The sequence below is a fragment of the Polyodon spathula genome, chromosome 28 (genome assembly GCF_017654505.1).
Source record: "Polyodon spathula isolate WHYD16114869_AA chromosome 28, ASM1765450v1, whole genome shotgun sequence".
NCBI classification, from domain to species: domain Eukaryota; kingdom Metazoa; phylum Chordata; class Actinopteri; order Acipenseriformes; family Polyodontidae; genus Polyodon; species Polyodon spathula.
In genome coordinates this window covers 2,122,018-2,136,275 of record NC_054561.1, presented here as the reverse complement: position 1 = coordinate 2,136,275, position 14,258 = coordinate 2,122,018, and the positions used below count along the sequence as shown (strand labels likewise).

The window sequence follows — 14,258 nt, the reverse complement described above, 5'->3', positions numbered from 1 at the left end:
AGCAGGAAAAATGAGTGAGCCTACATTGGATTTGTTACACACTGAAAAATAAGACTGGTAATAGACAAATTAATTTCCTTTTGATGAGACGTAAAACAGAGGTCCTAGTGCAAGTGACTGCAGCAGATGTTGATGCATACATAGTTCACCCCCTAGTCTCTGTAAATCGCTTTGGAGAAAAGTGTCTGCTGGTTTCCATTGTAACTGACCTCTCAATTACTTAACTATACCCTTAACTGATCATTCGTTTAATTTTGCTTTGAATCCATTGCATAGTTCAAGTTAGCTGTAACATACTATAAGTAACTTGAACTCTGCAACTATTTAAAGATTTGAAACAATAAAAAAAGGTCTAATTAAGCAAATTATCAGTTCAATTAAGGGTCTAGTTAAGTAACTAGCAGACACCAGGACCAGGATTGAGAACCACTGTGCTAAATGACTTAAGAACAACAACAAAATGTGAAACAAACGTCCTTTGCTGTTATCTTGGACTACCTTGTCTTGCGTTAGGTTGTACTGACCCCTGCTGGCTAGGTGAGATAATAACATCATGACTACCATAACTACTAATCCTTTTTAAAACACAGATGAATTCTCATGCTTGGAAACGTGAAAAACTTTGATTTCCCCAGCCTCTAACAGTTTGTTTTTAAGTACATTATAATTTTCAAGAAAAAAAACCATGGATATGTATTAGAGAAGGTATACATATATTTATTGTCACCATAGTATATCGAATCAAAGGAACAAAAAAGATTTACTGTTTATTGCAAAATGGTACATTTTGAATGTAACATTTATGTTTGGCATTTCTTTTTTTGGAATTATTATGTTAGTATTGTAATTGTTACTGATTTTGGGTGCATTTGCTGATTGCTGAAGGTTGCTGCTTCTGTACCCATTGTGAGCTCAGGGGGTGAACTCTACGTCTTCCGTGCTTCGTCTGCCAAAATCCATCCAACCCGCGTAGTCACGGTCAATTATCGGGTGCACGGAGTCCGCCGACCGATAGCCTTCCTGGTTGGATAGCTCTACCAGAAACATAATGGTTTTGCGGTTTGTTATTTTGTTTTGGTTAAATTAAATCCATAACTTGAAGGAGGGGGGGTGGGTTCTTGAAATATTAAATAAGTCACACAATGTCGCCCCCCCGGAAGTGTGCAGTGTATTCTGTTTATTAGAATAATAATAATAATAATAATAATAATAATAATAATAATAAATAAAATGGAATGGACACAATAGCGACACCTGCTGGAAGAAACGGAAACTGAACAACCCATGCCTTTGTTCCACAAGGTAAATTGCCCGTTGTTTTTACAGCATATAAAACCCCTATCGCTTTGCACAGCGATTCTAGGTTTACTTTAATCTTGTCTTGTGCTAGTCTACCCAAGCCATGCAGCCTTGACAGCACTATTCAGGCTGCAGAAACCAAGGACAGGGTGAATACAGTAATATATAAATATGTTTTATACTGACATACTGCATGGTAGTCTGTATATACAGTTACATGGTAGTGGCTATGAGCTACAGCAAGTTGAAATGAGTTACAGAAGGAAATGGCAGGGGGAGGGGAGTCGTCCACCTCTTACCTGCAAGTACTTGTGGGATGTATTTCGACATGAACTGCCGCTGGTCGTCAGTGAGTGATCCCATCCAATCCCTCCGGACAATGCGCGCAGCCAGTGTCTTCTCCCGCTGGAGATCCCTCTGTGCCAGCGCCGCGCCCGTCTCCCTGTTGGAGTCCGACAGCGGCCGGGCCACGCACACAGTCAGTGCCAGCGCGGTCACAAGGACGCACAAGCATGCATTGACAAGAGTCATATCTATGAAAAACGAAAGGCTGATTAAAAATGGTGAAGGCATGTCATGCAATCATTGTAGATATGGTGGTGGCACAGTGGGGTATCGAGTTCCGTTTGAAAACTGGATGTAAAAAAGACTTGATTCACTATGCTTGAAGTTACGAAAAAAATAAAACACAATTTTACACTTCCAATCGTTTTCATTTAACTGAATCTCATCCAATCAATCTGAATTAATGTTATTAATGGGGGTTAGCGTTTTATCATCATGTCATTCATAATGGACTATTATTTGACAGTATATCCACTAAAATGTAATAGATCCACATAGCATACGGTCTGAATAATAGAATATTAACGCATTGTATATGCTATCATTCTAATTTCCTATATGGGTTTAAAGTTGCATAAGTAATTCACAAAAGTACTACAAGAGCATCCTAAATAATTTTATAGAGCCTGAACATTTTTTGTAACGAGCAGCTGCCCCCTCCAGCCAGGGCTAGGTACGCAAAATAACTTTCTTTTTCAGCACACCCACCTTTCTCGCGTTACGAACAATAATAAGTGCACAATCAACAAAGCAGCTAACTCAACAGAACAAGAGCGCACACATGTTCTATCCTGGGTCTAACCCTGTCCATCGTGTTCTAATCGCGTCTTACCTGAAGAGTCTCGGGTTTCTGGTGCTTGGGTGTTTGTTCACTCCTTCCTTGATCTCCCAGACTAACGAAAACCTCCTTTTTATACCCCTGCTGTTGTACTGTGAGGACCATGGATTCATTTCAAAAGCCCCTCCTCCTTGTCTAATATTATCTCGGTTCATCTCCGGTGTTTATTTAACCCCTTACTCAAGCAATAATACAACAATAATATTAATAAGCAGAATATTTTTCCAAGTTAGAAATTACACGCACACTGTCTGCCTCCTGTCTCTGATCATAACGTTATTTGAGACAAATAACTAATGGCTTTGAGAGAAATCTATCTGCATACACAAGGATATATAATATATATATATATATATATATATATATATATATATATATATATATATATATATATATATATATATTACTGAGTGGATATATGTATACAAATGAAGGATAGATATTATATATACTGACCAATGGTGGGTACACCTCTACCCATTGACTAGACCAGCATTATGATAAAGGGTTCAGATTCATCAACTATATATGTTTTTAGGAGACGTTTATTCAACTAAACCATGCGACATCGTTTTGAAATACGTCCTAGCTCTATTAGTCATATCCCCATTGTTACCTTCAATTTTGAACATACAGTATGTGCTTCAGTAAAACGCACAGTTTGAAAATATCATTTTAACACAATAGTTGAGCGGGTGTAGGAGCACTTATTTTTGGGGGTTACAGGGTGAGCAGGTTTCAAAAGTGTAAAAAGCTGGTTTCAAAGTGTACCTTAAGCTGAGGCAACACGAAGCTACTGGCGTTTCCACGGCCTGAACCCTAGTCTCCTGAAACCAAGTTCCAAGCGACGAAGTGCATTAATATTCAGGTAGACTGCTGAATAGGACTTCTTTCAGAACAGTTTAGAGAAGTTAAAAATCGAGAAGAATGACGTGTGGAGATACCATGTATTTAGGCTTAAAATGTAACTTGATTATTAGAAACGTTTTTTGTTTTAACTATAGAAGATTTTAAGATATTTTATACGTTGTATATAATTTTTTTCTTTCGAATAACAATCTTTTTCTTTCATCTGATCAATAGAGATTTATTACTCGGCGATCATTATTTTAATATTTGGGTATTTCCTTACATTTATAGAAAAGACAAACCTGTATAATGCACCTGCCCAATAAAACACAGAAATTGAATTTTTTTTTTCCAGAGAAAATATTGATATTTTTAATGGGCCATCATAACCAATACAACCTAAAACGAATCGATGTTTGCAGTGACGTTGAAAAACTCAATATAGAAACCCAGAAGTACGTAAGCGACAGCATATGTGGCAATGACCTTATGTCAGTTTTATTTGCAATAATAAAAAAAAGCCAGGAGGGGAATTCGGGGGGGGGGGGGGGGGGGCTTTTGAATATTTGTTTTTACACAAATTACAGAAAATAGCATACCAGAAGAATATAGTTAAATCGTTAAAAAAAGACCCCACGCAGAGAAGGATATTACTGGTATATCCTGTTTTCCACAAATTAGTTAATTGAAACAATGCTGTCTCGTTTGAAGTCCGGCTGTCCTTTGGTAGAAGCACTAGTAGATTTGACCAACAACGAATAAATCGCCTCGTGACGTTTGTAAAAATATAAAAAAAGGAATAAAAACATGTTTTGACGAAGCTCTCAAGTGCCACGGTCATGCCTGTATGGTTCTCTTAAGGCTTTGTATAGTCTGGTCCTGTGGGCTGGTTTTTTTTCAGATCTCAAGCGGTTTTTTTTGTTGTTGTTGTTGTTGTATTATTCCAGTCGGATTTTTTGCATGCCATAAATAACCTGCTGCAATTAAAAAAAAAAAAAAAAAAAAACGGTTCTATTGAACACCTTCGTGCGCGAGAGCAGCTTATATCTTCCCCACCCCCCCCCCCAGTAATAGATGGTTAACGAAAATTTGGGACTCTTCCGAACACGTGAATGTCTCGGTAACGTTTGAGGGGATTAGGAGAGGGTTACTGGGAATAAAATAATTGGTAAAAATTAAACTCCCCGAATCCTCTCCCAATGACCATACCATTTCAGTACCTGAGTTTTCTCCCAGAGCATTAGGTTAACCGGTCATGGTCTGATTTAAACCGAAAACTGGTAAAGAACCAGGTGAACATTCAATCAATAATTAGTTTCTGTCTAGCCGTTCCTTTAACGGAACAAGCTAGGTGTACGATTTTTTAAAAATTATTATTAAAAAAAAAATGAAAAGGTGACATTGAGGACTATAGCCGACCTTTGCGCTACCATTTATAAAACACCATGCGCCCTGTGCTTTAATCTCTGCGATTCAGAGTGCGTACATAGCCCGAGAGCTCTGTTTGCCTTTACTTCATTCAAGAACCTCAGTTATTGGAAGTCGCTCTCCAGAGACGCTCCTCGGAGCAGGGAGATTTATTCGCTGCCTGCTTGCAAGAGCCCGACTGCCCTTCAGATGAACGGCAATCATTCGCAGCACAATAGTCGCTCGCCTTGAGTACTTTTGTGATCAGCAATAACAAATGTAACTTACCTGAAAACGCTACCGCAGAGAGAAAGGGAAACCGTGGCTTTAGATTGAGCAGGGATAATGCTGATCGCAAAACCACCACACAGTTCAGTACAACTGGGACTATGTGCAAGTATAGGATGGGCACAGGGGCTAAAAGGCTCTCTCATAAGAGAAAGGGCTTTCTTGGGCAGTCTTGACTAGTAATAATGTTCTTCCAAAATTGAAACGGGTATTTAAATATTATTTCATTTTGATTTAGCTGGAAAACATAATCATAAAAACCACAATTACACCAAATAAATCTCGCAGGAGCAAACTAAACTCGTTACGCATAGATTTACACTCTATTGTAAAACATGTGCTGTTTATGATAGCTATATATAGCGTGATATATAGCATTTAGAAATTGTTACACGAGCAAATACCAAGAAGTTTTTTTTTTTAATAGGTTTTCAGCAGCCTTTGTTTGAACATTCGGATATTTGACCCGCCGGCTCTGAGGAACAGTACCCAGCCTTACGCAGCACCCACGCGCACAAATAATGATCTGCGATTATAATAACGAAGGTCTCAGTGAGCGCATCGGTCTAGAAAGTGCTTTCTGTTTTCTGTTCTAAGCTTACTTTTACTCAGCTTTTACTTATACCCGCTTGTTCATCTTTGCTAAATCTGAAGTAGTATCCAAGTACGGTGTTTGGCACTAGATTGGATGCAAAATGGATGCAAAGTTGGAAAAACAACCTTAAAATCAGCAAAAAGGCATAAATTCACGTGGGAAAAAAGGAATAGTTTGTCGATCGATGCAAATACATACCCGATGGTAGTTCCATTAAAGGTGAAACAACTTTCATTGGAAGTGTTTCATTTTTGGTCCTGACTTGTAAGCAAAATTACCATTTTATTGACCCTCGTCCATTTATTTAACCCATTGATAACGAGGTCTCATTTACAAGGGGGTTCTGGAAAAGCATAAGAAAAGACCACTGCAGTGTATAAAAAGGCAATCCAGCAGCACAATAAAAACGTGCCTGGATCAGCTGTGTATTGGCACTGTGATTTCAGTATCATTGTAGCTGTCCTGGGTCATGATGTTTGTTACACCCTTGTAAAAAGCAGCAGCTGTGTCTCCGTGCAGTTTTTTCCTCCTCCTCTCCCTGCGCTAATTGCAGACATGAATCTAGTTTGAATATGAAAAGACTCTCAGAGACCCTGTTTTCAGCGTGCCAGCTGAGTAACGAGGCCGCGTGCTCTATCCGGAATGCATTTCTATAGCAAAGAGCCACTCTGTTTGATCAGCCAAAACCCGAGGGTTTCAATAGAATCACGTACTTTGGTAAAACAATGAATGGCATTTCGATATAAAAGCAATAGAATAAGCAACAAGGATCAAGCAGAAGGCAATGAGATTTGGTTATCAAGCGCAACTGTGCAATAAGTTATGATACAGAGTTTATAGGCTAAACGGAGAGAAAGAAAAGGCTGGGCTGTCATTGGATTCCTTGTTACTAGTGATCTGCGATTGGGCTTTATAGACAGATACACATTTTACAGAACTGTAGCGGTCAACGAAGGTTGATATTGTGAGCAAGAGAACTGCAAGGTGTGCTGTCATCAACAGAGAGCGACTTTTCTCCTTAAGACAAGGAATCGATAAACTGGGGCACATTTGACTGTGTTCTGTGTCTGGAACAACACTGTAACTCACCATTGATAGCATTTAGATATTGTTAGGAAAACAGTAAGCAGAGCTCACAAAGTTCAGCTTCACACATACATTTAGATAAGATATATAAATCTGTGCTTTACCATGCATTCACTGTGCTCTGATACACTTTGCTGGCCATTTATGGGAAACAGGTTGCATTTCCATTGCTGCCAATATTGTGTTCTGCTAATAGTTCTGCTATTACAAAGGGGTCCCAGTAGGATTTTTCAATCAATTAAAATACAAAGGACCAACTCATGTGCAATTGTGTAGGTCTGTTATTTTAGTTTAAGAGCTTTTTGGATTTGAGGTCATCTGCACTGTCTTTCAATTATAAAATAAGACCATTATATGTCTATTCAATTTATAAAGGCTTTATCAAGTGCTTTGCCATGAGGCCCAAAAAAGATTTTTCCAGCTTCAAATGGATATTTGTGAGCAAATATCAATTTATGTCAGTGTTCATTTCGATGCTCAGAATATTCTGAATGTTATCTCCTTTTCAAATGCATGGGCATTAGGTTTTTCAAATTGTTTTCTATTTTGCATTAGTTTTTTTTTTTCCCCCTACATATCAGCACAGGCAATTTGCACAGCAATACAACTGTCATTCCTTATGCAAGAATAAAATACTGAAGAGGTTGCTGCACCTGTCCGTACTGTAACGTATGACAATGCACATGGCAGATTGAAGTGATTGCAGCTAACAAAACAAGTCAAATTTGTTTTTCAAATGTGCAAAAAAAGTACATTTTTATATAATATATTAAGGGGTAGACATAAGGATACGTGCAAAGTGATTTGTGTGTAAAAACACACACCTGCACAGACCTGTCATTGGCTTCAGGGTGGCCGCTATGATACACTTCCTGATGCAGCGACGCTTCACTCTTATTGAGGAGAGGCAGAAACTAGCTTGGAGGAAAAGGTCAAGATGAAGAACACCCTGCATATTTAATCCCAGGGTCACTTTGTTTGGGATGCCAGAGGATGTGGTGCTAAAGTGTTGTATTCTCACTCCGCAGGTCATCCGAGACCTAGCTGAACTGAGGGTGGGCTAGACTCCAACGTCATTCTAGGGACTGCTCTCCCTGCACGTGTGACAGTGCTGTGTTCTCTGCACTATTTAGCCTCTCCTTCCTTTTAGACCGCAGTTGGAATGTCTGGAGGTTTAGTCCAATCCACCTTTTCCAGAGTGCTGGGCACATTTCTGGATGCCATGCTGAGAAGGGCAGGCCAATACACATCATTTCCTAAGGATACTAGCATAACTGATGTTGGCTGAGGCTTTTCCAAACAACTCCATTTCATGCTGAGTGACCTCAGCCGTAAGGAGTCTCAGCTCTTTCTCAGAAAACTTTTCTTTTCTGTGCACCAAGAGGACCTTTTTTTTTTTTTTTTTTTTTTTTTTTTTTTTTTTTTTTTATATTTTCATGCTCCACAGATGCCACACAACACATACTGCTCTCTATACTCCTATACTCCTGTTCCTGCTGCAGGCCTGTCCTGCGCTACGAATTTCGCTTTTGTTCGCTGCCGCAAGTACCGCGGAGGCTTTTCCAATTTCATGCTTCAGTCCATAAGGACTCTCAGCTCCTCAGAAAAACATTTATTTTATTTTCTGTGTGCCAAGAGAACTTTGCTGTCCTTCCTCTGGCATTTTTTTTGTTTGGTTTGATTTTCGTGCTCCGCAAATCTCATACAGAGATGCACTGTGTCTATCCTTACATCCGCCCCAAAGTACCTCAGCTATGAAAGAAAGTCCTACCTGGAGAATCTATTTTAGTTTCACATGCTGTTTTTTTTTTTCAATTGGATTCACATCATGCCAAACAGGTATTTTGATTGGAAATCATAGTATTTGGTAGGGCTTGATTGTACATTTAAAGGTTCAGTCTATAGGCATTTTAAATTCCTTTAATCAGTCCTTTAAAAAAAAAATAGTGCCATCATTGCTGAATCCTCACACGCACAGGAACATATTTTTAAAGCACTTAACTCCTAGGAGTTAGACTGGATTAACACTTAGTAAATATGGTGTGGAAAGGTGTGCTCTATCCTTACGCTGTGCAGGGCTTTTGAAATTACACAACAGAGAGAGAAAGGGGATGGGTGAAAATGCTACTAAAGCTAATACAAGTTTAAAAACCTTGGGGATGACAGCATCAGGTTAATATTCTCCTACCTTAGAGCCCTGTGGACCGCAGCTATACAAGGAGCATTACAATAATAACCTGTATAATTAATAAAAAAAAATAATAACAGTATTTTATTATTATTATTATTCATTGTTAGCTGGCTGAAAATTCATAATATATGTTAGGTAGCCTAAAGGCGGAAGATAAAACCTTGACAAATACTTTCAATTCAGAGGGAAACTACAGTAAACGATTCACAGCATAACCTGCTGTCATATGGAAATCAATAAGAGACTTGATAGCAAACCAATGGCTGATTGACTTATCGGTAATAACAGACTCTCTGTGACAGTTGTGTAAATGAAAGGACAGGATGATGGACCTGCCTGAGATCAATAAGGAGCCTTTGTAAATCTGCAGCAGGCAGGTTAATTAAACTTTATGGTCATACTGAGAGGGAAAAGCATGCAGAGTCGAATAAGTGGCTCTTGAATCAAATGTGATGCCTCAGAAACGTACATCCAATTCTTAAGCCCTTAGACCAATATGTTTAATTACAGGGTTTCTGATTTTGAGTTTTTGACTGATACACACTGATAAAACAGCCCTGGGAAAAAAAAAAAAAAAAAAAAAAAAAAAAAATTTGATTGTTACCATGTCTCTGACTGATTAAATTTCCATAACATATCAGGTCAAGCTAACCAAATCCTGCACTCAGCTTTGAATAAAATAGAAAGGTTACGACATTCTTAATTCTCACTAAGCACAAAGATGTGCCATTTGAAATGCTGTCTGCCTGGTCCTTGACCAAAAGGTTGCAAAGTTAAAATAAATATATACCATGGTACTAATTACCAGTGTGTATTAGTTAATACCATTGACAAATCAAAATATGAAAAAGCAACCCCTGCACTACCATTGACTTTTCTAACAGAACCATCACATTGAAAGTACTTTGGTAAAGAATTAAATCATGTTACAGTAATTGTTAGCAGTCTTAATGCTAAATTATACAAACATAGGAGGAACACTTTACAGTAGCGGATTACAGATTTTTTCCAGTCGTCAATTTTACATTTAGATGAATGCTTTTAAGACACCATTGCATTGTGGATTGAGTGATTGGAAAATAAGTAAATCTGTTTTTAACCTGGAAATGTACAGCATCAGCCCTTTTGCCCTAAAGGGTTTGCCTGTGGTGTGCATTTCATTAACTGGTTTCAGACCCTGATTCACAGTAGCACTGCCTTGTTTCCCTATATCTACATAAGAAAAATGAAAACTTTTTAGAAGAGATTTACATAATAGTGTCATGTCTCTTGAATAAACACATTATCAAATTAAAAGTTGTAGCCCTTAACTGAGCATTATACAAGATTTAAGGGTCTGTTCCGGATTTAAATGGACAATAAAATTGTTTTACTTAATATGCAGTTTTAGAAGAATGTAAACTTAGAAGTAATGCACAATAACTTTTTGACTGAGAAAATAAGTGAAGATTGAGATTATACATCTATAAAGCCAAATTTACAGTAAATGTGTTTCTTTCTACTGCCACCTTCTGATAAATGGTAGCATGTATTACAGAACTTTAAATGCAAAACACCCAATCGATTGGAACGGATATATTCCAGCAACCCAAGAAAAAGGTCAAGCATGATCAGGTTTGAGCATGCATTTGCCAACAGTAAACAAGAAAGATCTATTTATGCTGCATATAAGAGGCACAAAATTAATCCACTTAAGCAGTGGCACAAGTAATGCTTGACACCATTGCTTGTTAGAGTCTGGAAATGGATCTTATTAACCAGGATAATACTGTAGTAAAACCTTAAAAAGTAGAATATATTACATTCAGATAGTTGTGGAAACTTCCAAGGCCACTGTTCAAATTTGAACTACTGCAATCTGGAATTTCCTTCAGTATCCCCATTTAGGTGATGAACCCAGGTTCCTGTAATTTGATTACTGGACAATTAAATATTTATTGTACACATTTAGGAGGTGTGATTGTGCAATTGTTAAACTGAAAATCCACTGAGATTCAAAGAGGGGAAGAAACAAAACAAAAACACAAGTCTTTGGTAGAAAGCGTAAACAGCCACAGCACAGAGAAACCCCACTCCCAAAAAGACAGAGACAAAGTGACATCTGCTGGTTTTATTTTGAAACACTGTACAAACACTTAAACATGGAATAGTGCTTTTTTAAAGAAGCACATTTAAAATTCACAAAAATTTACATAACCAAAGCCAGCGTTTCATTCCCAGAGTGGTTCCTCTTGCAGCCACTTAAGCTTATATAATCTGTGTACAATGCTATCTGCCAGTGTCCTTAATTGCATTGGATCGTCCCCTATTCCAATGCCTGGAAAATATGTTAGTCTTAATCAGAAGCAGTCTAATGGAAACTGCAAGGGCTGTAACAAACGTCTAGCTTTGTTGCTATCTGAGCATCACTTAGAATCCATGAACCTTCAACTGCTCCTCCTTAGCCAAGCCGATCTGAAAAAAAAAAAAAAAGACAAAGAAGGATTACACACCACTGCAGAGTACCAGTTACTAAAACCAATCCCAAGAGACCAAACACGAATTAATACTGACGCTTATGCCAAGGATAATCTGTTTCTGAGCCAAACTACCTACAGAAGCCTTTAGGATGGTAACAAACCATATAACAAGACTTGGACTAGAAAGACAAATGCAGTACTGCATTGCTTGAATAAACACCCTATACATTTACAAATGACACCTCAGAGGAAGGGTGTTCAGCTAATGCATTCTCTACTTCAGAAAGCATGAGCAATTTAATTATTCCATACCTCAGTAAGGAACTGGCAGATATTCTTGCGCTGGTCACCTTGGAGCTGAATCACTTCTCCATACTCCGGACGTTCAATCACAGTCCCATTGCAGGCAAATTTCTATTTAAAAAAAAATAAAAATTAGGAATTTGAAATCAGTGGCAGCTACACTCAGGCTGATGCATTCTATAACATGTTTAATGTGAATTACTTAAAGAATATTGTATAATCATAACTGGAATCACCGGGAATCCCGATTTACCTTCTTGAAAGCTTTGACTAGTTTCTTTTTATCATACTCTTCTGCGATTCCCTGGACAGTGGTCAGTGTCTTCCTGCCGTTTCTCTGCTGAATTCTTATGTGGATATAGTCCTCAGTCCCAGCCGGGAGCAGATCATCACCCTTAGTTGCATCAGCAAAGGGGTCTACGATTGGGGGAAAAAAAATGTTAATGACGCAATACCGACATTTTGTTTTTGTGTTGCGAAACCAATATGGCACAACGCAGCCATAAAATAAAAGCGATTAAAAAAAAAAAAAAGCCTTGGTCGAGGACTCCTGAATCGCTAGAGTCGAGCCCCCCCCCGCAAGCTTATGGCGATTGGTTCTCTTTCAGGTTACAAAAACTGGCTCCGTCGATCAATACGAGGACGCTATATTCTAGACTGACCTGGGTTTGTGACAATCCCTGAACTACACCAACCTCAACTAATGCCGACAAAATGACAGCACTTAATAGAACAGCTTAACACTCAATTAAAACACTTACCTGAACTGAAGCCCGCAAACTCATTATCCATCCTTGTTCAAAACAGGGTTACAACAGGGCTAGGCCTCAAACCCGAACAGAGTCGAAACGGACCACAATATATCTGTATCCCTAAACTCACAAACCACATTACGCCCACTAAATTAAACAAATCGCTCGCTACTGTAATGATGTTTTTTTTTTTCGTTTCGTTTTTTTTTTTTTTTTTTCCCCCCCAAAGTACAGAGTCTACCCAAACATTAGTAGTACGATAATTTGTATAAACATATCCAATTTCAACAAGACATTTCTTCAAAGCGTTAATAGAGGTATTTCAACCCATTTTGAACCCCCCCTTCTTACACAACACAAACATCTTTAAATATACTGCTATATTACCGAAGGTTTGGAGGTTCTGGATAGCGGACATACGATAAGATTCCTTTTCCTCACGGAAGATAATGGGTTTTGAAGAACGGCTGGTTTTTCCTCCTGGTTTCTTTTTCAAATCTAATTTAAGTCTTCACTTGCTCACGACTTCCCAACGACTGCTGGCAAAATGGCGTCTGTGATGGCTTGACGCAGAAACCTTTCCTTTATAGCGCCTCTCACGCAACGTCAGATCGTCGTTTTGACGCACGCTGAGGCTGAACGTCACCGCGAAGGAATTCCCGGGACTTCCCGGCAGAGGAGACACGCCCGAATGATGGGAGAGCAAAAATCAAATCCAAACTTTCTTCATGAGGCTGTGAAAACACGATTGCGTACACTGAGCGTTAGAGCAAGTCAGCAAAGCCGACTGGCCATTGGAGTTTAACCCATCAACTACCAAATGCAATCTGCATTTTAATAATAATAATAATAATAATAATAATAATAATAATAATAATAATAATAATAATAATAATCAAAGCACAAGCTGTAATTGTGAAATTTGTAGCCTAACTTTTGCGGTTAATAAAATTAGAGTAAGTCATCATAACAATATAGTTCATGAGAACATTTAAAATAACAGGTAGATGCCAATGTTGACAAATTCAGGCAACACACACACACACACACACACACACACACACACACACACACACACACACACGACACTGAATGCTTGTTTTTAGTATATGGTTTTTATTCACCGCCAGATGTCCATTAAACTAGTCCCGGTAAGTATGTTAGTCCACTTAGATTACGCCATTTATGTGGGCTAGCAATGTATCTGTGACAGGCAGGTCTTCGTCGCTGGTTCTTGTACGGATGTGTGCAGCTGGGACGCGTATTGGCTGAGGGGGCGTGTGCGGGAGGCTATTGCTACACAAAACGTTTATATTTAGCTGAGTTTTGAGGCACTAGGAGTTTGAAAGATCTCTCAAAGTTGTCTCAAAGTTTTTATAGTCTCGCTGTTTGCTTTTTTAAAAGGTTTTAAATTTAGAATGCCCAATTATTTTAGCTCTGATTTTGTTCTTCCAAATTTAAAAAGTACGTTTATTCCACCCACAGCTCAGGAGATCTGATGATTGACTGGGCGTCCTCCGTGCTTTTAACATGCATTTTCATCAGGAAGGAAGATATTGCGTGTCACCTTGCTCCCCAAACCACATTTTTGTGTGGATGGAATGTTGAATTGATAACAGTTCATTGGAAATGTTCAGTTTCTTTAAAGGGAGGCACCCAAAGTCACTGGTGCACTGGTGTTTTAGAGACCTGGCCTACCTGAGCGATAAGTTAAAAGAAAACAAACAAAAAATGCTTCCCTGCAATCTAGACTTTCAACAAACATGATTTTCAAAATGTGTTTGCAGATTCGGGTATTACTCTTTTTCTCAGATGTGGGTGTGTGTGAAGCTACAGCCGCTTCTTG

The 14,258-nt window shown here is 38.5% G+C and overlaps 2 protein-coding genes across 2 annotated transcripts; both read right to left on the bottom strand.

Annotated features, from left to right (window-relative positions):
• Nucleotides 1-741: 741 nt before the first annotated feature.
• LOC121301732 (gastrin/cholecystokinin-like peptide) lies at nt 742-2,509 on the bottom strand. Its single transcript, XM_041231327.1, has 3 exons — nt 2,477-2,509; nt 1,599-1,832; nt 742-1,034 (listed from the first exon to the last, which is right to left on the bottom strand). The coding sequence occupies exons 2-3, from the start codon at nt 1,828-1,830 to the stop codon at nt 913-915; spliced, it is 354 nt and encodes a 117-aa protein (XP_041087261.1). The 5' UTR covers nt 1,831-1,832; nt 2,477-2,509; the 3' UTR covers nt 742-912.
• An 8,484-nt stretch (nt 2,510-10,993) lies between these two features.
• LOC121302021 (eukaryotic translation initiation factor 1b-like) lies at nt 10,994-12,984 on the bottom strand. The gene is made up of 4 exons (XM_041231805.1): nt 12,800-12,984; nt 11,914-12,077; nt 11,670-11,771; nt 10,994-11,352 (listed from the first exon to the last, which is right to left on the bottom strand). The coding sequence occupies exons 1-4, from the start codon at nt 12,828-12,830 to the stop codon at nt 11,308-11,310; spliced, it is 342 nt and encodes a 113-aa protein (XP_041087739.1). The 5' UTR covers nt 12,831-12,984; the 3' UTR covers nt 10,994-11,307.
• Between the last annotated feature and the right edge of the window lie 1,274 nt (nt 12,985-14,258).

What these genes read in the sequence shown, in the direction of transcription:
- LOC121301732 (XM_041231327.1), bottom strand. Translation starts at nt 1,830, where the DNA reads ATGACTCTTGTCAATGCATGCTTGTGCGTCCTTGTGACCGCGCTGGCA. An exon ending in CATCCCACAAGTACTTGCAG is followed by an intron (nt 1,035 to 1,598) that starts GTAAGAGGTGGA and finishes TGTTTCTGGTAG; the next exon opens with AGCTATCCAACCAGGAAGGC.
- LOC121302021 (XM_041231805.1), bottom strand. Translation starts at nt 12,830, where the DNA reads ATGTCCGCTATCCAGAACCTCCAAACCTTCG. An exon ending in CCAGAACCTCCAAACCTTCG is followed by an intron (nt 12,078 to 12,799) that starts GTAATATAGCAG and finishes CCCCAATCGTAG; the next exon opens with ACCCCTTTGCTGATGCAACT. An exon ending in TAGTCAAAGCTTTCAAGAAG is followed by an intron (nt 11,772 to 11,913) that starts GTAAATCGGGAT and finishes TTTTTTAAATAG; the next exon opens with AAATTTGCCTGCAATGGGAC.